This window comes from Eubalaena glacialis, chromosome 9 (genome assembly GCF_028564815.1).
Source record: "Eubalaena glacialis isolate mEubGla1 chromosome 9, mEubGla1.1.hap2.+ XY, whole genome shotgun sequence".
Classification (NCBI taxonomy): Eukaryota; Metazoa; Chordata; class Mammalia; order Artiodactyla; family Balaenidae; genus Eubalaena; species Eubalaena glacialis.
In genome coordinates this window covers 48,041,583-48,068,081 of record NC_083724.1, presented here as the reverse complement: position 1 = coordinate 48,068,081, position 26,499 = coordinate 48,041,583, and the positions used below count along the sequence as shown (strand labels likewise).

At 38.7% G+C, this 26,499-nt stretch overlaps 1 protein-coding gene across 1 annotated transcript in view; it reads left to right on the top strand.

Moving 5' to 3' along the window:
• TMC1 (transmembrane channel like 1) overlaps positions 1 to 26,499 on the top strand; it is a 387,946-nt gene that overhangs the window by 238,222 nt on the left and 123,225 nt on the right. Inside the window, exon 5 of the mRNA XM_061200342.1 lies at positions 10,538 to 10,700. Within this exon, the coding sequence (XP_061056325.1) occupies positions 10,685 to 10,700 (16 nt within the window). The 5' untranslated portion in view covers positions 10,538 to 10,684. The remainder of the gene's footprint in view (positions 1 to 10,537; positions 10,701 to 26,499) is intronic.

Here is a 26,499-nt window from a genome sequence, read left to right as displayed (position 1 = left end):
CAGATCAAACACTCTGCTGTAATTTCCTATTCATCAGTCCTACGTTGCAGTTCCTCTCCTCCAGGTTCTTATGATCTATGTACTAACTATAGGATCCCAGCAGTCCCTGTCTCCCTGGATCTCTAACCATCCCACACATTGCCTGTTCTATTCCTACAGACAGATTTATTCATGGCTAGGTAATAGATCATGCTATTAAGGTGTTAGTTGAAATGGGTTTAAAGCAGGGGTTTAAACTCAGATGTCTCCAGGGGTTGGGCAGATAATATGAAATGTTCTTTTTCTGTTGTCAATTTCATTTTAAAAAAGACTCAATATAGGCAGAAAAAAATAACTTCAGCCCAAAGTTAACCTAAGAGTTGTCAGTTTCCAATTTTTCTTTTCAGTCAGATTTACTGGAATATAATTCATATGTAATCAGTTCACTCTTTTAAGTGCGTAGTTCTATGAGTTTTGACGAACACCTACATTTGTGTAACAACCACCACAGGCAAGATATAGAATAGTTTCACCATCCCCCAAAATTCCCTTGTGCCTCTTTGTAGTCAATTCCTCCAGCTCCTGAGAACCACTGGTATGTTTTTTTGTCTCTGTAGTTTTGCCTTTTCCAGAATGTCATATAAATGGAATCCTACAGTATGAACCCTTTGGAGACAGACGTCTTTCACTTAGCATAAACATTTGAGATTTATCCATGTTGTATTTGAGTTGTTTCTACCTAATTTTCGAAGGTATTTTTCCTACCTTCCTTCCCTCCCTTCTTCCTGTCTTCTATTCTTCCTTTTCTCTTTCCTTCTTACTTTCTCTGTCTCCTTTTGGGTATCAATTGTACAAAAGTAAATTAATCTTGGTATTTGTTTCATAACACACTCTTATTATTGGCCCATGCATAGCTTTTATTTTAATAGTTTTATTGAGAAAAAATTGATATACAATAAACTGGACGTACTCAAGTATGCAACCTGAAAACTTAGATAGATAAAAACTATCACTATCACTGTCACTGTATTTTCTAGAAAATTTTGTAAATTAAATAATACAGCATGTACTTTTTTCTATCTAGCTTCTTTCACTCAGCATGATTATTTTGAGATTCATGTATGTTGTTGTATGTATAAATAGTTCATTCCTTAGTATTATCAAGTAGCATTCCATTGTATGGCTGTATCACAATTTGTCTATTAACTTGTTGATGGAGATTTGGATTGTTTTCAGTTTTGGTTACTATAAATATTCATGTAAAAATCTCTATAGGGACATGTGCTTTCCTTTCTTTTGGTTAAATAAATATCTTAGAGTGAAATAGCTAGGTCATATGGTAAATGTACGTTTAACTTTTCAAGAAGTTGTTAAACTGTTTTCCAAAGTATAGTATGTACCATTTTACATTCCTACCAGCAGTGTATGAGAGTTCTAGTTGGGATTAGCCAGTCTTTTTCATCTTTTCTCCAACACTTGATATAGCCAGTCTTTTTAATATTAGCCATTTCAATAAATCTGTAGTGGTATCTACTGTGGTTTTAATTGCATTTCTCTAATTACTAGTGATGTTGAGTATCTTTTCTTGTGCTTATTTGCCATCATTATCTTCTTTGGTGAAATATCTGTTTAAATTTTTTGCACATATTTTATTGAATTGTTTGTTTTCTAATTTTGAGAGTTGTTATATATATTCTATTACATATTCTGATTTTGAGTCCTTTTGCAGATGCATGATTTGCAAATATTTTCTCCTTGTCTGTGATTATGTTTTCATTGTCTTAAAGTATCTTTTGAAGAGCAGACATTCTGAAGTTTAATAAAGTCCAATTTATCAGTTTTTTCTTTTATGGATTGAACATTTGGTATTATATCTTTAAAAAAATGTCTCTGCCTAACCCATAGTCTTCTGTGTTTTCTTCTAAAATTTTTACATTTTTAGATTTTACATTGGGTTTACGGTCCATTTTGAGTTAATTTTTGTATGTGGTGAGATGCAGATTGAAGTTCATTTTTTTAAGTTGAAGTACAGTTGATTTACAATGTTGTGTTAGTTTCTAGTGTATAGCAAAGTAATTCAGTTATACATATATATACATATTCTTTTCCATTATGGTTTATGACAGGATATTGAATATAGTTTCCTATGCTATACAGTAGGACCTTGTTGTTTATCTATTTTATATATAGTAGTTTGTATCTGCTAATCCCAAACCCCTACTTTATCCCTCCCCCACCCTCTTTCCCCTTTGATAGCCATAAGTTTGATTTCTGTGTCTGTGAGTCTATTTCTGTTTTGTAAATAAGTTCATTTGTGTCACATTTTAGATTCCACATATAAGTAATATCATATGGTATTTGTCTTTCTCTTTCTGACTTTTGAAGTTCATTTTTTTAATGTATGGACATCCAATTGTTTTGACATAATTTATTGAAAAGACTATTATTTCTCCACTAAATTGTCTTTATACCTTTGTTAAAAATCCTTTGACCGTGTATGTGTGGGTCTATTTCTGGTCTCTCGTTTCTGTTCCAGTGATCCATTTGTGTCTCTGGATACCAGTATCACATTGTCTTGATTACTGTAGCTTTCTAGTAAGTCTTGAAGTTAGGTAGTGTGTGTCCTCCAGCTATTTTCTTCTTTTTCAAAGTTGTTCCAGTTCTAAGTTATTTGCATTTACATATAAATTTTTGGTTTTAGCTTGTTGATTTATTCACTTTTATTGCTATATAACATTCTGTTTTGTAAATATTCCATAATTTTTATATTCCATAATTTATATATTTTTCAAAGTTTTGCTAAGAGTTTCCTATCAAAAACAGTGCTGATAAAATGCATAGTATTTGAATCCTCATGAATATGTACAAGAGTTTCTTCTGCATATTCTTAGTAGTAAATTTGCCAGGTCATAAGTTAAGCAAAAATTTATCTTCACAGGATTTAACTGGATTGTTTTCCAAAGTGGTTGAGCTAATTTATACTCTTATAAGACACATATAAGAGATCCTATTTATCCTAATTGTCCAACATTTGGTATTGTCAGGCTTAATAATCTTGCCAAACGGGTGAAAATTGATACCTGTTGGAGGAGGTCATGAAGGGGATATGATCGCTGGTTGACCCATGAGCTGGACTTGGGCAACTGGAGGATTCTCACCCCCTCCCCTGTCCTTGGAATGTATGTTCTGCCTACAATTCCCATAGCCGGAGCTGTTTTGAGGACATAGCCTCGAGAGAGTAAGGTGTTGAGACCATCTGGAATGAATATGTGACTGAACCCAGTTAAGGCCTCTATATAAACTCCTACGATTCTGGCAGGTGGGTGCAGAGATCTACTTGTCTTGTGATGCCCAAGACAAGTTCTCCTGTAAGTTCCCTTGCTTATTAAAATCGCCACCTACCAAGTAGGTGCAAAACCAACTGTTGTTGAACTGGGCAGGAGACTGAAGAAATGGATCTTGGAAAAGAGGCATCCATAGGGGAAACCCAGGGTTGGCCATCATCCTTCATGTCAAGAGGGGTTGCTCATATGTTAGATGCTTGTGGACCACCACATGAGTATGGTGATGCCCCGAAAATGCCCACTGGTTTAATGCACTTGTTTGAGGAACTGAGCATAACACACTGCTGCAAAGAAGAGAAATGAACCGCTGCGCAGTGGGCTGGCCTCTAGGGTGGGCAGTACGACTTGACACTGATGACCAACCAGAGGCTGAAGCTTGAGTTAGAAAGTTGGAAGAAGAACTGAGGTTAGAGAAGGATGTGCACTGTCCACTGCCCTGCTCACTTCGGGGCTGGCAGACAAGGTGGGAGAGCAGGATGATTAAGTTGGAGACTTTAGCATGCTGTTTTGCAAGGCCAGGAGGGCTCAAGCTGCCATGGATTAAAGTCTGAGCACCTGTGACAAAGCCTGATTGGGACACTAAGTGGTGGACTCCCTGGGAAGGTGAGGAAAACAAAGGAGGATTTTATGGTGATTGACAGTGAAACTGATGATACACCCCATGCCATTGGACCCGTAATTCAAAGGAAAGCAAAAACACAGCAACAACAACCCCAGCCAGTAAGGCAGCCCCCAATTCAGGAAACGTACCTGATGAGAGAATATATGCTCACTGAGCTTATTGATATAATTATCAAGTTCCAACAAAAGGCCAGGAAAATATCCAGGAATGGTTAGTATGGTTACAGGATTGAGGGGCAGGGGAAAGGGGGCAATGGCATTTCTCTGACGGGGCAGGAGGCAAGAAAAAGAGCAATATCACCACACAGCCTTCTCTCCAGCTCAGGGGTGCTCAGGGGTGAGGGGCAAGGGGGAGGTCAAGGCACTCACTCCCTTATAGATTGGATTATTCTATCCTACAGGGAAGCTTGACCCAATAAGGGGGTCTCTCTGGACATATGAGGCCCTGGATATATTTAGAGGAGGTACAACAAATTCTTAGGGAGCGGGAACTGAGGTAGGCCATCTACGCCCCTGTCTTTGAAGGCCCTGATTGGGCTACATTCACTGCAGGAGTGAAAGCCAAGATACTCCAGTATGCCTTTGGTACCTGGTATGGGGCACTGATAACCATGCTGAGCCCAGTCATAAGAGGAGACGTTTTTGATGTTGAGCAGGCCACTGCTGATCTGGGGGATACTGACAAATCCCAGGATAGGTACAGGCTGTGGGAAAGACCTAAGACAGGGAGCTCAAGAAGACAACAGGCTAACCCAATTGGCTGTAAACGGTCTGGTACGAGTAACCCAGAAGCAAATGTGGTTTGACCTCATTGCTGCAAGGATCACACCTGAAAAGATGAACGGGCAACCTAACACTGTGTTAGCTGGCCTGTGGAAAGCCTTGAAAGCTTGAAACAAGAGCTTGAAAAGCTGAACAAGAGCTCAGACCTGCCCCACCTGCCCTACCATCCCTGACGTATCTACTGCTACAGCAGAGGCCTCAGGGATACAGTCCTATTCGGGGTGGGTGCCTCCCACTCCCCGGGTGTAGGATATAAGCCAAGATGGCCTCCAAGTGAGGGCCGTTAGGGGCAATTGGAGGCCACATGTTGAGCTCACTATTCACTGGTACCCCAGAAATAAACAAAAGGTGACAGCTCTGATTGATACTTGAGCTGAATGTACTCTAATACCTGGTAAACTTCAGGAATTTTCTGGGCCTTTCAGCGCCATCGATGGTTTCCAAGGGCAGTTGGTTATGGTCAGGAAGGTCCCTTTGACACTGCAAATTGGGTGTTCTCCCCCACAAGAATATGAGGATTTTATCTCTCTAATACCAGAGAACATATTGGGCACTGATATCCTGCAAGGCCAAACTCTGCAAACCTCTGTCGGTGAATTCTGCCTCCAGGTTAGAGTAATAAAACCAGTACTGCTGAGGGGAAATGCCAGCTGGGAATCAGTAAGCCTGCCCTTCCCCCTAATGAAGAGTGGTAATTGTCAAGGAAATAGGAGAAACTATCCAAGAACTGCACTGAGTGGGTATTCTACACCATGTCCATAGCACTTTCAACAGCCCATTATGGTCAGTAAAAAAAGGCAGATAGCTCATGGCAGATGATGGCAGATTACTGAGACTTGATCAAAGTTATGCCCCCCATTCATGCAGCTGTGCCCAAAATTGGCACCATCTTAGATACTTTGGCCACAGTCCTAGGAGTGGACCATGCCGTTCTGGACTTAGCAAATGCTTTTTTTCAGAATACCTTGGCTGCTGAGTCACAAGTTCAGTTTGCTTTCACATGGAAGGCACGATAATGGACTTTTCAAATTCTTCCCTGAGGCTACCTGTACAGCCCCACAAAATGTCATGGGATGGTACCTGGAGATCTGTCCCTGTTATTCTTCCCCATATCTGTAAAATGGGCCCATTGCTTTGATGATATAATGTCGACATATGAAACCTTGCCTCTGCTGACTTCACACTCTACAGATTTTGCTGGAACACCTGTGAGCAAGTGTATGGGAGGTGAATACACAGAAAACTGAAGGTGCAGTCACTAATGTAAAGTTTCCGGGAGTCATATGATCAGGTAAGATGTGAATTGTCCCAGAGCTATTATGGACAAGGTGCAAGCCTAGCTAATCTCTAAGAACATGAAAGAGGTGCAAGCTTTTATAGGAATTTTGGGGGTTTGGAGGACTTTTATTCTCTACCTGGCAGAGTGTTTCCATTCCTTATACTGCCTGGTAAAGAAAGGACATGTGTGAGACTGGAGATCAGAACAACGAGCCACCTTTGAGAGGGCAAACATACTAAGGAGATTAAAGCTCTAGGCATCTCCCAAGCACGACTACCATTTGAGTTAGACGTGTCTGTGACTCCAGAAGGTATGGGTTGGGAACTGTAGCAGAGACAACAGAAGGAGAGAGTAGCCCTAGGATTTTGGTCCCAACTCTGGAAGGGGGCAGAAACCTGGTATAGCCCATAGAGCAGTGGCTCCTAGCAGTGTACACAGCACTCTTCCAGTAGAGCCTCTCATGAAAGAACAGTGTATCATGGTAAGAACTTCTGTTCCTATCAAGGTTGGATTGAGAATATGTTCCACCGACCTACCTCTGCCATAGCTCAAACTCCCACTTTGACTAAGAGGCATGCCTATTTGCAGAAGAGGACTAACCTGTCCTCCAGCCCACTGTCTCTAGAAATGCAGGTACAACTAGGCCCTGTAGAACATGTAGGTTTTCCAAATGCCTCTGTCCCTAGTCCTGTGGCAGCCCCTGTAGGCTGTAGAGAGGGAATAGTGGAAATTGCTGCTGATGCCCAGTACACAGAGGGGTCTAGTAGGGGCAACCCACCCACATGGACTGCACTTGCTATTCAGCCCAACACTGACACCATCTGGATGGAAACAGGAACAAACCACAGCAGCCAATGGGCTGAACTCAGAACATTTTGGCTGGTGATCACTCATGAGCCCTGGCCATTTTCCTTTGCACTGAAAGTTGGACTGTGGGCAACTGCCCTCCTCTACCTTCTTGGGACTGACATGGCTGGTGTCACCACTGCAGGGAGGGAATTGGAAAGCACTAAAGCAGTACATAAAGGAAGAACAAACTAGAATTAGTACTCTTAATTCATCTGACATTAGCGATATTGATCCAAAAACCTGGCCAGTGGCACACACTATCAATGGGTATTCTTTTTATGTCAATCAAACTACACAGGCAGCCCATCAAATTGCTGACCAGAAGGGTCCTATGAATACCATCATCAGAGCCATGGGTGGCTACACTTAGATTTGGGATGGACTCACCTCGGCTTTTGGACCTTTGGGTACCCATGCACCCCTACATTGGGACCAGAAAAAGCATTTTAAACAGAACCAGGCTAACTGTACCAGGGATATAAGAGAGATATCACCAGAACTGTGCAGTCATTCTATTACATCAAAAGATAGTGACTGGTTTGGTACAGAATGGTCACACCATACAGGTATTTATTGGGGAGACCCAAATGAAACCCAGTGGTTCTGTGGCATGAATCTTTGGCCATGGCTTCCATCTAGGCCACTGTACCCTGGGTTTTCCCTGGGCACAGGAGAAAATCTATCCCACGGCAACAAAAGTTGCCAACCTCCTTCTCCTCAAGGCCAGAAGGGTGCATTCTGTTTTCCATTGGTACGATCATCTGGCTGCCATCTTTGTTCCTTTCATTGGCCTGGAGGATGGTATAGCTCACATAAAAGCCCTTATTAAATTCACCCAGCAAGCCTTATGATAGCCGACAGAACCTGTCCTTGCTGAACACTAAAATGTCTCTAACGAGGAAAGCTGTCCTCTGAAATAGGGTGGTCTTGGACAATATTACTGCCTCCCAAGGAGGCACCTGTGCCATTACCCAAGTAGAATGTGTGTGTTCACACCGTGCAGCATTTTTACTAAAGCACACGGGGATACAAGGGAACACCCTGAGTAATCCAACCCCCACCTAGGGAGCTTAATAAATCAGTGGTTTGGATCATGGGGCTTTTTTTTTTTTTTTTTAGAGAGAATGTTTTGCTTATCTCTTTTAAATTTTTTAAATTAATTTATTTATTTATGGCTGTGTTGGGTCTTCGTTTCTGTGCGAGGGCTTTCTCTAGTTGCGGCAAGTGGGGGCCACTCTTGATCGCGGTGCGCGGGCCTCTCACTATCGCGGCCTCTCTTGTTGCGGAGCACAGGCTCCAGACGCGCAGGCTCAGTAATTGTGGCTCACGGGCCCAGCTGCTCTGCAGCATGTGGGATCTTCCCAGACCAGGGCTCGAACCCGTGTCCCCTGCATTGGCAGGCGGATTCTTAACCACTGCGCCACCAGGTAAGCCCCGATCATGGGGCTTTTAATGGAAAAAATTGTTTCTTACTTTGTGAATTGTTACCTTAATTTGTGTTTTCTCTTGCACGTGCCCATATTGTTGCTGTGGTATTTGCCTCTAATGTAGCCAGATAGCCGCAAATGAGCCATGCTAATGAAATTTCTCGTTGACCACTCAGGGCACATTGTGGAAAAAGGGTTGCATGTAAAATTTTAAGAGCCAACAGGAGGGGTGGAGAGCTGGAGGAGGTCATCGAGAGGATGTGACTGCTGTTGACCCTCAAGCTGGACCTGGGCAATTGGAGGCTCCTTATCCCCTCCCCTGTCCTTGGAAGGTGCATTCTGCCTGCCTTCCCTGCACCAGAGCCGCCTCAAAGACACAGTCCTGCAAGAGCAATGTGTTTTTGAGACCATCTGGACTGAATACAAAACCTAACCCAGTTAAAGCCTCTATATAAACCCTTAACATTCTGCAGGGCAGTGCCAAGATCTACTCGTCTTGCGACCACCAGAGACAAACCTCAAATGTGAGTTCCCTTGTTTATTAAAGCCACCAGCTATGAATCTGGAGTGGCCTGCCTCTTACTTTGGTCTCCGCTTGCCCTCCATGCATGGAGCCAGTTTCAAATTTCAGCCGGGGAACTTCTGAGGTTTAAACCAGCATGCCCCTACCGCTTGTGGTCTCGATTTGCATTTCTCTAGATGACATTGGAACTTTCTTCATATGTCTGTTGGCTATGTGTTCCCTCTTCTGTGAAATTACTGCTGATGTTTTGTTCATTTTTATTAGGTTTTATATCTTCCTATGTGTAATATTTGTTAAAATCTTTTGCCACTTATTTCCCTTTTGGGGGTGCTGATTTTCTTCTTGTTGATAAGTAGAAGTTCTTTGTTTTTTATACTCTTATGAAGTGTTGTGTGAGTTGTAAGCATTTCTACTTTAATTTCTTTGAAACATCTTTTGATGAATAGAAATTTTAAATTTTAACATGCGTGAATTAATCTATTTTTCTTTGTTGGTTTCTGTGTTTAATCTTTTGTTTAGTATTGTTTTTATAATTTTCTGGAAACAAGGCTTGAAGAACATCTTTTGTTAATTTATTTATAAGTTTATTATGGTTTTTGTTAGAATAGCATTTAGAGTTATTTTACATATTTTTAAAGTTAATATAAATTAAATTACATACTGTTCTCACTCTAGATTATAGGTCCAACAATTTGCAACAAAACTTCTCAGTTTTCTTATAAATTCCCAAGTTAAAGAACCACTTTAACTTTCATTGTAAATCTTTAAATGTAAGTACTTGTATCAGCTATATCCTATCTTACTATTACAGTTGAGATCTAATGTCCAGAATAGGGAAAAACTAAGCGAGCATCACTTTACAGAGCTTTGTTTTAAACCATAATTCCAGGTGTGCTACACACTACTTTAGCTAAAATCTATGTAGTAGGCTTCATATTCTAGAAGGGTCAGATCTGTGCACAAATCCATCTGTGAAGCCAAAAGCTGCCTTGGTGTAATGTGCCACCAGGATCCATTTCAAAACAGTGTTTCCTCTTGCCAAGGTCAGCGGCTATCACCAAAGTAACCAGAGAATGCCCGTGTTCTCCCTCTCAAAAGGCAGCCTCTTTTGCAACATTAAATTTCAGCACTTTTTGTCCCTTTCTTTTCAGTGATGGAAATCTTTTTTGTTTACCATTTTAAAGCAAGGATTACTACCTTCCTTTGAGAAGCGTGATAGAAAAAAAAAATTTTTTTTAAACTTCCCAGAAAATAAGTTTCCTCTTATAGCAAGTTTTATTTTCAGAGAATTTGAGAAAATGAACACAATATCTCCAAGTTTCCCCACATTGAGACTGACAGCTAAACTGAATGCGCTGTGGCTTTGCTGCTTAAACCTGAACTCCACACGTAGGAGTATCTTCTTTATTTACTCATTTAATTTACAAAGTCTGCTTAGTGGTCAGTATTTCTCACTCTTCTAAAAGTGCTTTCCCTTACACTGCCCTCTGTGCATGTATTTAGGATAAAGCCCTAGAATGGAAGGTATTTAATAAAACGAGGCAGGCAAGCACATACAGAATGGGATGAAGCCAGATTTGCTTTGAATACCACTTGCACGATCAGCTTAGTTTTATTTCAAACATGAGCCCCACATACAACCCTTTTGACCTGAGTACTCCATCCCTAAATGGCAAACTAAACATTCATGAAAATTTAATGGTGAGGAAATTAGTACCTTCTTATGTTTCAGACTGTGAAATGGCACCAGGGAGCACTTTCAGCAACAGGCAGAAGTGTGTGCATGTGCTGGACCAGACCTGAAACATTTGTCCCTTCAACCTGTCATCCTTCTTGAAGTTAACCGGCAGCCGAGACGTTCTGACAGGACACCACCAGGATGCCGCCCAAGAAAGGTATTTCAAAATAAAGACCTGGTTGTAGGATCCTCTACCTTTCTTAGAGATTGGGCACTTTGAAAAGTTTGTTTCACAATTTTTGCTTCCTCTTTGGGGCATTCCCCTTTCTATTTTTTCTGTGGGGAGAGTCCCTTTGTTTCTTGAGAAATTGGGAAGGGTTCAATATTTCTTCAACTTCTTTTCTTTCATGGATGTGTGATTTCACCAGCTAGTAAGTGCTTGAACTTACCTTTCTTTCATTTAAGAAGGTAATGGGGGAAAGCAAAATACACTGATATTCCAGTGCAGCAACTCCTACTTGGGGTTTAGTCCATAGCAGTGACCTCTTGTCAGATTGGTGTGTGGGCCGGGTTTGTGAGGGAGACCTGTCCTGCTTCAATTTGTGAATTAGATACAGTTCTGAATTACGTAAAGCTGAAGAGTAGAGGAAAGAGGATTAAGGCAGAGAAAGCTAAGAAGAGAGACATAAAACCCTGTGGGGGGGGGTATTTATGTGAAGGGAAGCAATGTGATGAAACATTCTTGGTACCTGTGACTTGTCACAGAGGTTCATTTTCAGTACTATGGAGATAGTGGGTGGCATGTTCAGCTGTCATTTTGTGATGCTAATGCAGCTTACATTTGGATCTGTTGTCATCCTCATTTCAGTCCCCAAAAGACAAACTGGTAAAAATTTTAAATATGGAAAACCTGGAAATGCATATTTGCTTTTCAGCCTAGAACTTCTAACCCAAATGGCCTTGGTCTCCGTCGTTCCTTTAGCTGACTTATTTAATCTTAGAACGGAAAGTGGAGACAGAGATCTCATGTAGAGATAATCTATTAAAGTCATCCAGGCCCGTGTCTTGAGAATCTGAGCAGTAACCTATTTAATATGCTCAGTTATCTTATGGACTTCAAACATCTGGGCAGTCTTAGGAATATTATTATCAAAACAGGTCATTGCTTTTAGAAAACAAAAACAAAAACAAAACCAACCACTTCTTTTGAGGCTCAACACACTTTTCCAAAGAGGCTGTTAGAAATAGCTCATAGTTGTATACTAGCTTTTAATAGGTGGGGTTGGTTTTCCATTAATAAGTGTAGGGTTCAAATTTTATATAAGATGTTCAACTTCAGCACCTTTAGGGTGTTCCAACCTGCGGTCCTCAAACTCCTCAGGCTGTTTTGGTAGTGAAGGTATTGGCAGGCTCTCTTTAGAACTCCAACAATTTTTACAGAAACTTGCAATAAGGCTGCTCAGGCTATCTTAACCATTTGTAAAAATGATGCTAATCCTGAATTGTAATTTAAAATGTAACATGTTGAGATCTTTCCCCACCCTCTCTCTTTCATCATTGTTTGAAACAGATTAACAGATTAACTAGAAAAGCCCTCAGAAATTTTCCTTCAGTGCATCAATAGATTCTGTGATTTACAGACAGAAACTGCCTATTGGTAAAATAGTGGTCCTAAATGGCTTAAATGAGTTAATGTTTGTGAAAGCCATTTGTAAACTCTGATATAACATACAAAATAAAGGTGGCAATCATCGCCATGTTTCTATACTATTGTTTGGCCATATGATTTTTTTTCAACAATGCAAAAATAAAACTCAGCCCTGCTCATACAGATTCTTCAAAATTCTAGATTTGTGGTGCTCAAATAAATGATCTTTTATCATATTTAAAGATGGATAGGTAGCATTTTCTACAAGAGATAAATAATATACAGCTGTGTTGGGATATTAATTTCCATAGAAATTTATTTTATTCATTCATTCATTTATTCATTTGGTCACTTATTGGTGCATTCAACAGACAATTCATTTGGTTCTTTTTATGTGCTCTGGGAAGAACGTGATGTGACAGAGTTCTTCTCAAAGAATTTGTAGATTAATGTGTTTGGGGCAGTACTGAATAATTATCAAAACAAAACCAGAGCCAGAAACATTGCTTTGCAAGTTCTTTAAGGCCTTTAAAAATTAGGAACATTGAGGTATTTGTTTCCAGCTTGGCCTGTGCTTTCAGGATTTCTCTGAAGTCGACAGCACTTCCTGGGTCTGAAGTGCCCATTAGTGATGACTAAGGACAGTATTCCTATGACTGATAAAATGTTGGCACTGTTTTATTTCCATTTCTTTCATTCCACTTTTAAAAACAGTGTTATTGAGGTATAATTTGTGCACAATAAACTGTACACATTTAAAATATACACTTTGGCAAGTTTTGACAAATGTATACATGCCATAATGACCACCACAATCAAGATTTCTACTTCCCCCAAATGTTCCGTATGCCCCTTTGGCATAAATCCACACATTCTACTCCCACCTCCCATATAGTCTACCCCTAGACCTAAGCAACCCCTAATCTGCTTTTTTGTCACTGTGGATTAGCTTGCGTTTTCTAGAATTTCATGTAAATGGAAACATGCAGTATGTACTCTTTTGTGTCTGGCTTCTTATATTTAGCATAATACTTTCTAGATTCATTTACATTTCAGTAGTGTTCCTTTTATTGCTGGGTAGTATTCCATTGTATGGTGTACCACAGTTTGTTTATCCACTCACCTGTTCATGAACATTTGAGTTGTTTCTAATTTGGGGCTATTATAAATAAAATTGCTATCAACATTTGAGTATGTGTCTTTGTGTGAATGTATGAGTTGGAATTGCTGGGTTGTATGGCAAGTGTTTGATTAACTTCATAAGAATCTGCCAAATTACTTTCCAAAGTGGCTGTATAATTTTGTGCTTTCACCAGCAATACATGACAGTGCTAGTGATCTACATCCTCACCAAAAGTTGATATTGCAAGTGAATCTTTTTAATTTTAGCCTTTGGGGAAAGTGTGTAGTAGTACCTTATTGTGGTTTTAATTTGCATTTCCCTAATGGCTAATGATGTTTAATGTGTTTTATGCTATTTTATTTCTTTTAACCCATGTATCTTTGTTCTTTATTCTTTTAACTTCTTTTGGAGTGTTTTTTTATTTCATTTTATCTCCTCTTTTATTGGTATGTTAGCTCTTTTTTTGTTGTTATTCTATTTTAGTGGGTTTACAGTATACAGCTTTAACTTATGACATTCTACCTTCAAATAATAGTATTCCACTTCACATATATTTTAAGAGCATTACTACAGTATAATTTTATTCCCCTCTCCTATACTTCGTGTTATTGTTTTTGTACATTTTACTTCCACATATATTATAAACTCCACAATCTATCATTATTATTTTTGCTTTAAACGCTCAGTTATCTTTAAAAGAAATTTTGAAAAATAAGAAAAATTTTTTCATATTTATCAATATATTTACCATTTCCAGTGATTTTTCTTCCATATTTCGGATCCAGATTTCTATCTGCTGTCATTTTCCTTTTGCATGAATAACTTCCTTTAATATTTTTTGTAAAACAGGCCTATTGGCAATGAATTCTCTCAACTTTTGTTTGAAAGAGTCTTTACCTTAGTTTTTGAAGGGTATTTTCAATGGAAATAGAATTCTAGTTTGTTAGGTATTTTTCCTTTTAGTGTTTAAAGGTTTCTGTCTTTCATAGTTTCTGATGAGAAGTCTGTGATCATTCTTGTCTTTATGTCATTTTTCTTTGTCTACTTTTAAGATGTTCCCATTACTGGTGTTCATTTTAGCAATTTGTTTATGCTCTGCCCTTGTATAGTTTTATTAATCTCTTTTTCTGTTTGGAATTTGCTGACATTTTTGGATATTTGGTTTATAGTTGCCATCAAATTTAAAACAATTCGGTCATTATTTCCTCACTTTTTTCTGACTCTCCCTCCAATTACATATATTTTAGACTGTTTACCATCATCTCATAGTCACAAATGTTCTTTTCATTTTTTAATCTTATTTTCCTTCTATCATTTTGAATAAAATTGATGTCTTCAAGTCTGATGTTCTTTTCTTCATCAACATCTAGTCCACTGTTTATCCCACCCCATGTATTTCACATTTCAGATACTGTATTATTCATCTATAGAGTTTGATTTGTATTAAAAAAATTTTTTTTGTTTTCATTATGCTCTTAAACATGTGGAGTGTATTTATAATAGCTGTTTTACTATTGTTGTCTGCTAATTCTATCATGCTGGTCTTTACTGGATCTGTTTCTATCAGTTGATTTGATTGTTCTTCGGGATGGGAGGCATTATTTTCCCAGCTTCTTTGCTTACCTGGTGATTTTTTAATTCACTGTTGGAAATGTTAAATTTTACGTTTTTGGGTCCTGGATTTTTCTGTATTCCTTTAAATATTGTTGGATTATTTTCTGGGATGCAATTAACTTTAAATTAGCTGGATGCTTCTGAGACTTGGTTTTAAGCTGTGTTAGGGTGTTTTCAGAGCAGGGCTAATTTGGTCTGGGCAATAACTTTCTGAGGACTCTAACCAATGCTTCTTGAATTACAAGGTCTCTCCTCTCTGACTGCTGGAAAATCCGAACTTTTCCTGACTCTTGTGAACTTCAGAAACTATTCTGCCCGTCCTTTCTAGTGTTCTTTCCCTGGCCTTGGTAGTTACCACACATGTATGCACACATCAGTACTCAGCCAACGTTAGAAAAGGTTTGTCTGCAGATCTAGAGCTCGCCATCCCCCCCGCCTCTGTGTGTGTTTGTGTGTGTGTGTGTGTGAAATCAGAACCGTGTCTCCTTAACTCAGTGAGACCACAAGCCTCTGTTTGGGTTCCCCCTCCCTGTGTTGCAGCCTAGAAACTCTCCTCAGGCAAAATGATCAGGCAATGTCAGGGTGCATCTCATTTGCTTTCCTTCTTTGAGGAATCACTGTTTTGAGCTTTCTGTTGAGCAGTGTCTGAAAAGAGATGTTTCATACATTTGGTCTGGATGTCTAGTTGCTTAAGGTAAGAGGGTTAATGCATTCCTAATTACTTCATTGTGGCTGGAAGCAAAAATTCCTATACTGCATTTATAGTATGCTTTGGCTTGAGTATTAGAGGATTTCCTTCAGTTACCATAACTTTTAAATGATATAAGGTAAATACCTTCAAAACATATTTTTCTACTTTGGGGTAGTACTCACAGGTCTGTTTCTTTACTAAAGATACAGATTTTTAGTATTTGAGTTCCATATGCCAATATTCAGAAATACTAAGTATATTCACATAGTGTATTTTAATGGGGAAAAAAAGGTAAAATTCCACTCTTGTCTGATGTCTTCATAGGTCTTGGAAAGGCTTGAAGAAGGGGCATGAAGTCCATAAATCATTATTTAGTGAGACAGTAAAAAGGATCCAAACCACAACTGTCCTAGACAAAAAAAATACCCCTATGTAGAAACTGAATCTCTAAGGCTTTTCCTCTTAGACACATGCTACAACAATTGCTTCAATTTGGAAATTTATCCCTAACACTAATTTAAATATCTCATATTAGTATATAAGAATTCTTTCTCCTCTTCTGGTTGTGGTATGGGAAAAAGTCAGTTCCCATCAATGTAGAGATTCATGTTTACCAGTACTATTATTAAATTATCCTCTATTCTCTTGTGTTTGAACAAGCTGTCTTCTTTAATTTTAATTCATTTAACACAATACAACAAAAAGTATAATAGATATTCCTTGACTTGAAGAAGCTCAAAACCTATTTGAGGAGATGAGACAAGGACATAGAAAATATTAAAAAGCAGTGTAAGACCATTAAGAGAAAGATGTTTGGGTGCAGGATATGAAGTACCAATTGAATTGTGGAGGCAATATATATACTATGCACTTTTTCTCATTTCCAATTATTTAATCTTCTTCTATGGCTCCCTAGTGAACATTCTTCAGTTTATCCAGATCAACCCTTAGCTGTGGAGCTGAAACATTCCGTAGATACAAGTCTGATCAGTTCTGGGTATGTCTGGATGATTACTTTAAAGTTCTGACTGCTATGGTTCTGTTTATGCAGAACTGTACTTGCTCTTATCACCACACCGTATCATTAACTCTTGGCAGTGTGGAGAGTGGAACAAATGTTGGAATCATGCAGACCTGGGTTTGAATCCTTGCTTCACTTCTTATAGGATTTAGAACTTGAGTGGGTGTGTTAGTTAAGGGCAATTTAGTTAAAGACAACATATTCCAGCTTAGCTAGCCTAAGCTAAAATATAGTGGGGGGTTGGTGGGGGGGATTCCCAGAGCCCAAAGGAAGAATGAAGTTGAGTCTCAGGCTCAGCTAGAACCAGAGACTGAAGCCCTATAGCAAACCCAGGAAATTCTCTTTGTCTTTTACCTCTGCAAATCTGCATCATTCCTTCCGGTTGCATATGGTTTTCTCTCTTTTGTAGTAGACGTGACAGGTAAGACTGAGGCTAAGAGTGCCTAAAGCTTCCATTTTCTCAGCCATGTGGGTGAATAAATGTGTGTATGTTTATGTCAGGATACAATTCACAGAAAATGTTGGGGAGGTAGTAGGAAAGTTCCCATAAAAGCAGAGTAACTGGGCTAATAAAATGATGGTTGTTTACTATAACTAATCATTTCATCTCTTTTAGTCCAGCTTACTTATATATAGGAGGTCTTCCATAAATATTAACTTTCTTGTCCCTTGCTTCCTTTCTAGCCGGTTTTCACTCTCTATCCTAGACAATTTTCTGCTAATAGTATATAATATGTAGTACCCACAAACAGGAACATATTGTATGGCTGATTCACTTTGTTGTGCGGCAGAAGCTAACACAACATTGTAAAGCAATTATACTCTAAAAACAAACACAGAGTTATTGAAAACAGCTTACATTTCCATCATTTATCAAGGCAAGAATTCATATATTCTTCCTTGGCCAAATAGATACAGTGGAAAGTAACAGTGGTTGAGTGATTTTGATGAGTCTTCATCCAAGAAGGTTGCTTGTTGGAATGAGGATTGTACAGATACAGAGGCTGCCTGTGGAGTGCAGTATTGGGGTCATACCTATGGGAGTATTGCAAAAGGCCCTCAGGAGAATGCATTAACCAAGTCTTAGACTGGACTGTGTATTTTAATACCTTGATACCAGAAAATGAGTATGGCTTATCAAAGTGAGGTGATTCTTATAACTGTAAATTACCAGAAAGCTACAGGATCTACCTGAAAGCCAGGGCTGGAAAGTGAAATCTGATGGAACCTGATTAAAGGTAGCATTTATTTACTTTTTAATTAAATAATCTATGCTTACTGAAGTGAGCTATAGTTATAGTTAGTAGGGCACACAGTAGATTTTGATATAAATATCCAGTTCTTTTTCTTAAGGGAACCAGTTAGAAGCTTTAATCAAGACAGCTAAGGAACTTCTTTCGGGGTGGTATGGCTCATCTACCCTTCTGTGCTCCATTCTGTTCCCGGTCTGATCTTGCCTGGCATCTCCAATTATGAAATCTTAATTATCTATGACAGAGAGTTCACAATCCTTGCTTTTTAACTCTGAGAATGACTTCATGATGCTATATGTCTTTTTCTACACCTGAGGCTAATGGTTTATCTGTCCTATTCCTCATGTCTGTCCTTTCTCCTTGAAGGGGAGGGATTATCTACACACTGTGTAAACTGAAGAGGCCTTCCTACCCTCTCGATGTTGATGCTATCTTCTTTCTGCTTAATGTCTAAACTGAAAATGGGTCCCTCATTTATGCACCACTGTGACATTTCCTGGGTAATGAATAATTAAACAGTCTTCCCAGCAAGAGTAGTTCGTTTTGTTTTGTTTTTTTCATTCCACGGCTAATATTGTGTGAAAGTTAAACTTGCAACTAGCCCAAACCTTAAAATATGATTTTGTGAAATGGAATTCTCTAACTTCAAATATACTTCCTTTTCATTGAACTTACTGAACTACATTCAAGTTAATAATTCAGTTCTTAAATATCTGGTTTTTGAGAGGCAGTGACTAATACAATAGCATCTCCTCCCCCAATACTCTCTGCCTTTAAAAAAATATTTTTGATTCAAAGAAAAAGAAGTTTTCCTGCCTTTCTATTTCTGTTCCAACTCCCCAGATACACAAACAGGTTTTCATAGTTCCAGAGTTTCTCTGACTCCACATAAAAGATTTCAGTATAGATACATATTGGTAATGCTAACCTCCCACAGAATACTTAGAAAATAATGGCAAGAGATACTTGCAAGTTCCAGTCAAAATTATGAAGTGGCCAAAGATTTGTGCCCTCCTGTGGCTTCCCCATATTATAATAATACCACTGTGATCTAGGATCCAGTACCCTAAACTCTGTCCTCCACTTTTCTTTTTAGCTTGCTTTCGTTTGATTTTTATTTGGGTATCTGGATGGAAAATATCAATACATTATTTTTACACAAGAATGTAAATTATTGGTAGGTAAAGGAGTGCTTTTTAGTTTTCTGCCATGGCTCATCTTTTTTCAGACCTTGCCTAATTCCTAGAGTATCATTCCATTCTGTCTCATCCTTCATCAGAAAGCTTAGATGGTTTCGCATTGTTTCCATGTGACGTTTAGATTTCCCAAACCAGTATGTCAGGGTCTCCTGCTATTTGAACTTACTCTTACTTTAAGTTCATATTTAATCCATTTGACCCACTCTCCATTCCCTGCATGCCCAGCACATTTTCCAACTTCTATATGTTAATTTATTGAAGTAATCACCTTAGCCCCTCTCAATCTTTTCCTATCATCACCCTGCCCATCTTCAAGGCTCAGGTGATTCCCACCTCCTCTGTGATGCTTTCCTGGATTTCTTCAGTAAAACATAATTTCTTCCTCTTCGTACTTCCTGTGGCATTAAGTATGCATCATTAACATGTCACTCTTCTTCAAGTGCTTTGGAGTGAAGATGGTATTTATGTTCCTAATATGGATAGTTACCACTTTTTCCAGACCAAATATTGACACACTAGCCAGATCATTTTTTTCCAATTTGTGCACTTCATATATATATATGTGTATATTTTACAAACTTATGAAATTAATTTTATTTTCTTAGGTTGAAAAAGTTCAAGGATGAGGTGAGTCAATTGGCTTGCTGCTAAACTCACTGACGGTTAATGTTTGCTGGCCAGCCATTATTACCCTAAAGAAAATCTACATGGGGAACCAGATTATAATGCAAATGTTGCTTGGAGAGCCCATGCTCAGCGCCAGGATAGGTTGAAAGACCTGAGGGATATTTCAGCCAGGTCTGATGGAACATTCCAGTTTTGCGGGAAGGACAAAAAAACAAAGAACAAAAACATTAGAATGGCTTGTCTTCTCCAGAATGTGGATCTCTTCCCACTTGATAATGCTTAATAAGCACTAACGTCACTTCCTTTTTGGCTTTCCACTTTCTGTGCCTCTTTTTCTGACCAGTTCCTCTCTTCTGACCGCTTTTGTTTTTCAAGTGCATCGATAACATTACTTTGGCTACTTATTATGCCCTGGGAGCCATTCTATCTCTTTAGAAAGCTTTTGCATGTGTCAGATCTCATCTTTTATGTTTTGATGTTTAATAACACTCAAAGGTTTTGTTTTCTTTTGTTCTAATAATATGAAAGTGTGCTCATTTAATAGGCTATATATTAAAAAATGTGTTACTTTTTTAAAATAAAGAAATATAGAAAATTCTGCAACAATATATCATGGCTAGCAAAATATTTGTAATCAGGACTCTTCCAGAAATTTCAGAATGTATCATATCACTGATTACACTGGAAGATATGGGAAAGCAGGGGCATGGCTGACTTTTAATACCATGTATCTTCTACTGCCACAAGAATAGTAAGACTTAGTAAATATTTATTGAGTGATCGGTTGGCTGTACTATGAACAGGTACATGGATAGTGAGTAGAGTGATCCTAGGCTTTATAAGACACTTCCTGAGACCCACTTTCATGTAGGTGTAAGAAGACATGAGTGTAGTCTAGGACCCCACTCCTTGTTCTTAGCTCCTGCTTGCAGGGGGTGTTAGAAAAGGAGGTTGGCCTCTGATACTATTTTCCTTGGTAGGTTATATGGCATCAAAGGCAGAACTTAAGGAAGTAGGTCTACTTTTAGACTTGGTGACTTATTTAGATAGATTGTTATAGAAGGTGGTGCAAAGATATTCACACATGGAATATCACATCCAGGGCGCTTTAATGCTGCATTCAATGACGTAGGAGGGGTTGGGTGGAAGCACCTGCGAACTGAAATAAACCACTGCAAGCTCCTCTTTGGAATCCATGACTCTGGCAGCTGGTGACTCAGGCTGTGGGTCAGGAGACCTGAATGTTACCTTTGGCACCATGATGCCACCTTAGTTTATAGACTTTGAGATTAATCTAATAGACTTTCAATCATTTGGTTCATCTAAAAAAATCTGTTCAGCTTTTTGCTCCCCTCTAAACTTCTCCTTGTCTATGTGTAGATGTAGGTGAGGGTGCTAGATGTTTGTGAGCTATCAGCACTGACCACTAGGAGGGAAAATTATCCCACTCATGAGAAAGAGACATTTGCTTTCTCTGTGAAGAGGAATGGAATGGTCTGTATAATGGTGTGCAGAAGTGGGAACACAGCCTGCAGTTACCTGCCGTGGTTCCTCTCCATCCCCCTGCAGTTACATTTCCCTTGCATGGCGGAGGCTGGGGTTATATGAGGAGCAGAGCTGCCGGACTGCACAAATGCTGTAGTGAGAAGACAGGAAATTAAAGTATCAAAAATTTCAAGAGGAAAAATTTACAATAGCTACTTTAAAAAGTGCTTTGATATTGAGAGGCACGAGAGATAGAGTTAAGGAAAACAGGATCTTTTCTAAGGAAGTTAGGGAAGAGCCCTAAAGAAGCAGTCCTGATCTATTTGGGCGGAGCTCCTCTCTGTTCCCTCCATGGCCAGTGTCTCCTCCTTCCTGAGACTTGGCTCATGATCTTTCTTCCTCTTGGAAGGGTATAGGAAAGGCCCCAAGCAAGACTCAGGGGGAAATGTGGTAAGTCTGAGACTGGAAGGAAGTTACTGTGTTATATCCCTATCGTTCATTGGTGGATTGGTTCATTCATTCATTTATTCATTCACTCATTCGTGCTACAAATATTTTCTGAGTGCTACAATTTGCCAGGCACCAAGGAGAAAGAGCTGAAGAAGACCAACAAAGGTTGGTCCTGCCTTCCTGGAGCTTACTGCTTGTGGAGAAAATGAACAGTGGCTCAATTAGCACATAGCTAGATAACATAATGTCAGGTGCTACAGTGCTATGAAGAAAACTAAAGCAGGGTAGGAGAACTAGTGATACCTGGCAGTTTTTGATTTCTCCATCTGTCTAGTTGCTCTTGCAACCTCAGTGAGGTGGCATGGCAAAGAAAATTTCCTGTGTTGACTTTCAAGTTAGGGCACTTTTCTACCCTATGTTCTTCCTCCAGCCTCTAAGGTCTAATTCCTTGGATTCTGCAGTGTAAGTCAGCTTCCTTCCTCTTAGCTGCCACACATTTACTATAAAAATGCACATGCACTGCACTCCTTTGCGTGGATACACCAGACTTCTCTGTTTTCTCATTTTCGAAATGTTGTAGAGATCGCTCATCTGCTGATATTCCTTCTTTCCCTTTGTCTTGTGGGTTAGTACCTTTTAAAATTTCTTCACTACCATGTGTAGTTAGATCCTGGGAATAAAGGCGAGCATATATACAACCCACTATATATAAATGGACTTACCCACTTAATCTGTTTAAAAATTGGGACAATAACACAACCACCACTGGGTTTCTCTGTGGACTCTGGACATTTTTAATCCCTGTGATTTTTCAATTGCTTAGCAGTAATATAGTCAGGTATGTTGAGTTGAAACAGACTGCCAGATATTTCTCCAGGAAAGATGGGTTTATTGGGGATCAGCAGAGAATTGCAATTAGGGGTCTGCAACCATGGTGAGCCATGTACAAGTCCCTGCATGGAAGGGAAGGAGAATGCTTTCTTAGAGAGGAGAGGGGGGAGGGATAAACTGGGAGATCGGGATTGAGATATGTACACTACTGTATATATAATAGATAACTAATAAGGATCTACTGTATAGCACAGGGAACTCTACGCAATACTCTGTAATGACCTATATGGGAAAAGAATCTAAAAAAGAGTGGATATATGTATATGTATAACTGATTCACTTTGCTGTGCACCTGAAACTAACACAACATTATAAATCAACTATACTCCAATAAAAATTATTAAAAACAAAATAGGAAAGGAAATTGAAAGGGCTTTAGTAAGCCAAGAGTCCATGGCTTTTCACTGGCTAAGTCTGTGCTAGGAAAGGAATCTGTCTTCTTCCTGTTGTGCTCTGTTTTGGTCACAGGGTGTGAGAGCTCCCCCTTCTGGTCTCCCAACTCTATTTAATTGAGGTTTCTATTTATTCATTTTTTACAGGTAACAGCACCTATTGTTATAAATTCCATCCCCCATCCTCTGTTTACCTCACTGGGGCTGTAACTTCCTCTCTACCAATTCTAATTCTTTTTTAGAGATTCAGTTTAACTCTCAGAATTGTTCACAGGGAGCCTTCACCAATTTGTCAATTATGTGTAGAATTTTCTACCCAGTAACAGTTCCCACAGGGGTTTCTGCTTGTAGGGTTTTGCTCTGGTAAGTTGCAGTTCTCTGTATTTGCCTGTCTCTGTCTCTAATTTGGGGGGGACAACAGTTTGCCCTGTGACCTCGATTCTCTGACAGATCTTAGAAGAGTTGTTGATTTTCAGTTTGTTCAGCTTTTTCTTGTTAGGATGGGAGTGATTTCCAATCTCTTTACATCTGGAGACTCAGTGTGAGTCTACCTCTTTTATGTACCTTGCTCTGACCATTTCAGTTCCCTGGGATGTTTCCTCTTTCTTAGCTCCTATTTTTGACATTAAGTATCAGGGTACTTACTTACATTCCACCTTACACCAACTATTTTATTTGTGCATAGCCTGTCTTCTAGCTAGACTGCACTTCCTGAAATGAAAGAAAAATATCTTATTTACTTTATGGTTCCCCAGATTTCATTAGATTAATATAGAGTTGAGTGTCTTCTGTATACCAGACACTGCCACATACATTTTACTTATTTAATTATCACAACACTACTATGAAATTATTTGTTTTTACAGTTTGTTGAAATGAAAGCTGATGTGGCCTGTGGTCATGCTGTTTGAAGTGGCAGAGCTAGGTTTTGAACTCAGGTCTGCCTGATTCTAAGAATGAGACAGTTCCTTCAGCTAAGCTACAAAGTCCTTCCTAGTACTTTGTCTCCATAGACAGTTGTTGTATTCTTGTTCATTGAATGAATTAATGGATGAATTATCTGGACATTTCACTACCGTTCTCTTCTCTGTAAAGTGAGGATGATGGCAGGTACCTGACCTAAGAATGAAATAGTCAGCTGAGGTCTCTTAATTTGGTAACCAAGAGAAAGTAGAGTTAATTAACTGAAACTCTCTCCCATCACTTCTCCTTAAACTTCCAGAATGTCTCAGAGACATTTTTCTGAGCTCCATTGCAAGGTGGAACATTTTAGCCACTACTGAAGAAAGCACTAAGCATTTTATGAGTTGGCTCTTTCCTCCTAAAGTTGTTGACTAAGTTCTGGCTGCTTTATTCCTGTTTTTTCATGATGTTTTATAATCTAGGCCTTCTTTACAGGGACACAGGGGTATGTTTTATAACTGCAAGTGTCAAGCAAGTAAGAGTTTGCATGAGATTCTAGGAGACATAGTGAAGCAGTAACCTCTTACTTTCTGTAGCTTTTTTTTTTCAAAAATTTCCCCCATTTTTTTTGTCTACCTAAATCTCAGTCTTAAAATAAAAAAAATAAAAAACAGAACACAACTTTGCTTTTTAAAGTGTCTTTGAAAGTAAATATGGTAACTATTCATTTACCTTAATAATTTGGAAATGCAGAAAATGTCTAAAGAAGAAGAAACTGACTTCTCACAAGCTCATCATCCAGATATGGCTGCTAACATTTTGGCATATTTCATCTCAGCCTCCACCCCCTTTTTGCATAAGGCATTTATTTCAGATCACTTATATTCTGTAATATACTGAATTTTTATAATCTTTTTACATGATATGTCATAAACATTTCTGTATGTCATTAAAATACTTATAAATATTATTTCTAGTTAACAGATGCATAGTTAATTTATGTGACCATTCAAAACTGGTAAATCCATGTGGAATCAACTTGAGGTAAGTTGAGGAATATGAAACAAAAAAGAAAGACATGGGAGGCAGCCAAGGCTCTTGACTCATGTTTTTTTGTTTTTGCTTTTTTGTTTTTTTCCCCCCATGTGACTGGAAGAAAAGAAATCAACTTACAGAATTCTAGAACATTTAGCATGAATAGATTTCTCATTTGGTCAAGATGGAGTACAGATACTGAATTTACTCTCCTTTCTGAAACAAAAAGTGGACAAAATATATTAAACAACAGTTTTCAAGACATTTCACCTCAGACAACAAAGGATAGAGACCTCTAAGAGGTGGAAAACAAATGAGGTGAACTCATGATTGCCCCAGCTGACTGTTTAGAGAGAGTCTCCTGGCCACGGTGCAGGGAGGTGGGGATATAAACAGAGACTAATGAGCTATCTGAGTTGAGGAGATACAGCTTAGAGCCCAGGGAGACTAAGGCAGCTAAAATTCACAGGGAAGACTCCCAGAGAAGAGAAAGCTGGACAGAAAGAGAGAGAGAGTTCTGGAGATCTGCACTGTTCCTACTGACTCTTCAACTGAATAATGAACCATGCATGCAAGTGGTTGGGGAAGGAACCCCCAAAAGGATTAGAGGGAGCAATCACTAGAGCCTGCACAGGCCTGGGAATAGTTCCTCTTTCCACCAGCAAGAATATAAAACCTCAGAATTCATGAGATACCAGGTAGAGTACTCAGAAGCATTTTTCCCCAGCAATAGGGAAAAATTAGCCCTAGACCAAATGTTGTTCTAGTCCCACCTAACAGCTTAAAAGTGAGACTCTAAAGGATAAAACTGTTTTGAAGTAACTTAAATGCATACCAGAACAAAACTGAAGAATATTTATAGGAATATAAAAATATTTAACACCCCAATAAGGAAAAATTTATAATATCTATTATGTAATCAAATATTATCATGAATACAAAGAAGCATAAAAATACACATAATTATAAGAAAAATAAACATAATTGCCCCATAAATGACACAGATGATATAATTAGTAGACAAACAGTTATTTTTTTTTTTTTTTAAGATTTTTAGAAATTTCATGTAATGTCTGAAACATTTATATTAACATATTTCCATACAAATAACTCAATGAAAGTTTAGTATTAGTTGTTTTGTTTGTTTGTTTATACTGCAGGTTCTTATTAGTCATCAATTTTATACACATCAGTGTATACATGTCAATCCCAATCGCCCAATTCAGCACACCACTATCCCCACCCCACCGCAGTTTTCCCCCCTTGGTGTCCATATGTCTGTTCTCTACATCTGTGTCTCAACTTCTGCCCTGCAAACCGGCTCATCTGTACCATTTTTCTAGGTTCCACATACATGCGTTAATATACAATATTTGTTTTTCTCTTTCTGACTTACTTCACTCTGTATGACAGTCTCTAGATTCATCCACGTCTCAACAAATGACTCAATTTCGTTCCTTTTTATGGCTGAGTAATATTCCATTGTATATATGTACCACAACTTCTTTATCCATTCGTCTGTTGATGGGCATTTAGGTTGCTTCCATGACCTGGCTATTGTAAATAGTGCTGCAATGAACATTCGGGTGCATGTGTCTTTTTGAATTACAGTTTTCTCTGGGTATATGCCCAGTAGTGGGATTGCTGGGTCATATGGTAATTCTATTTTTAGTTTTTTAAGGGA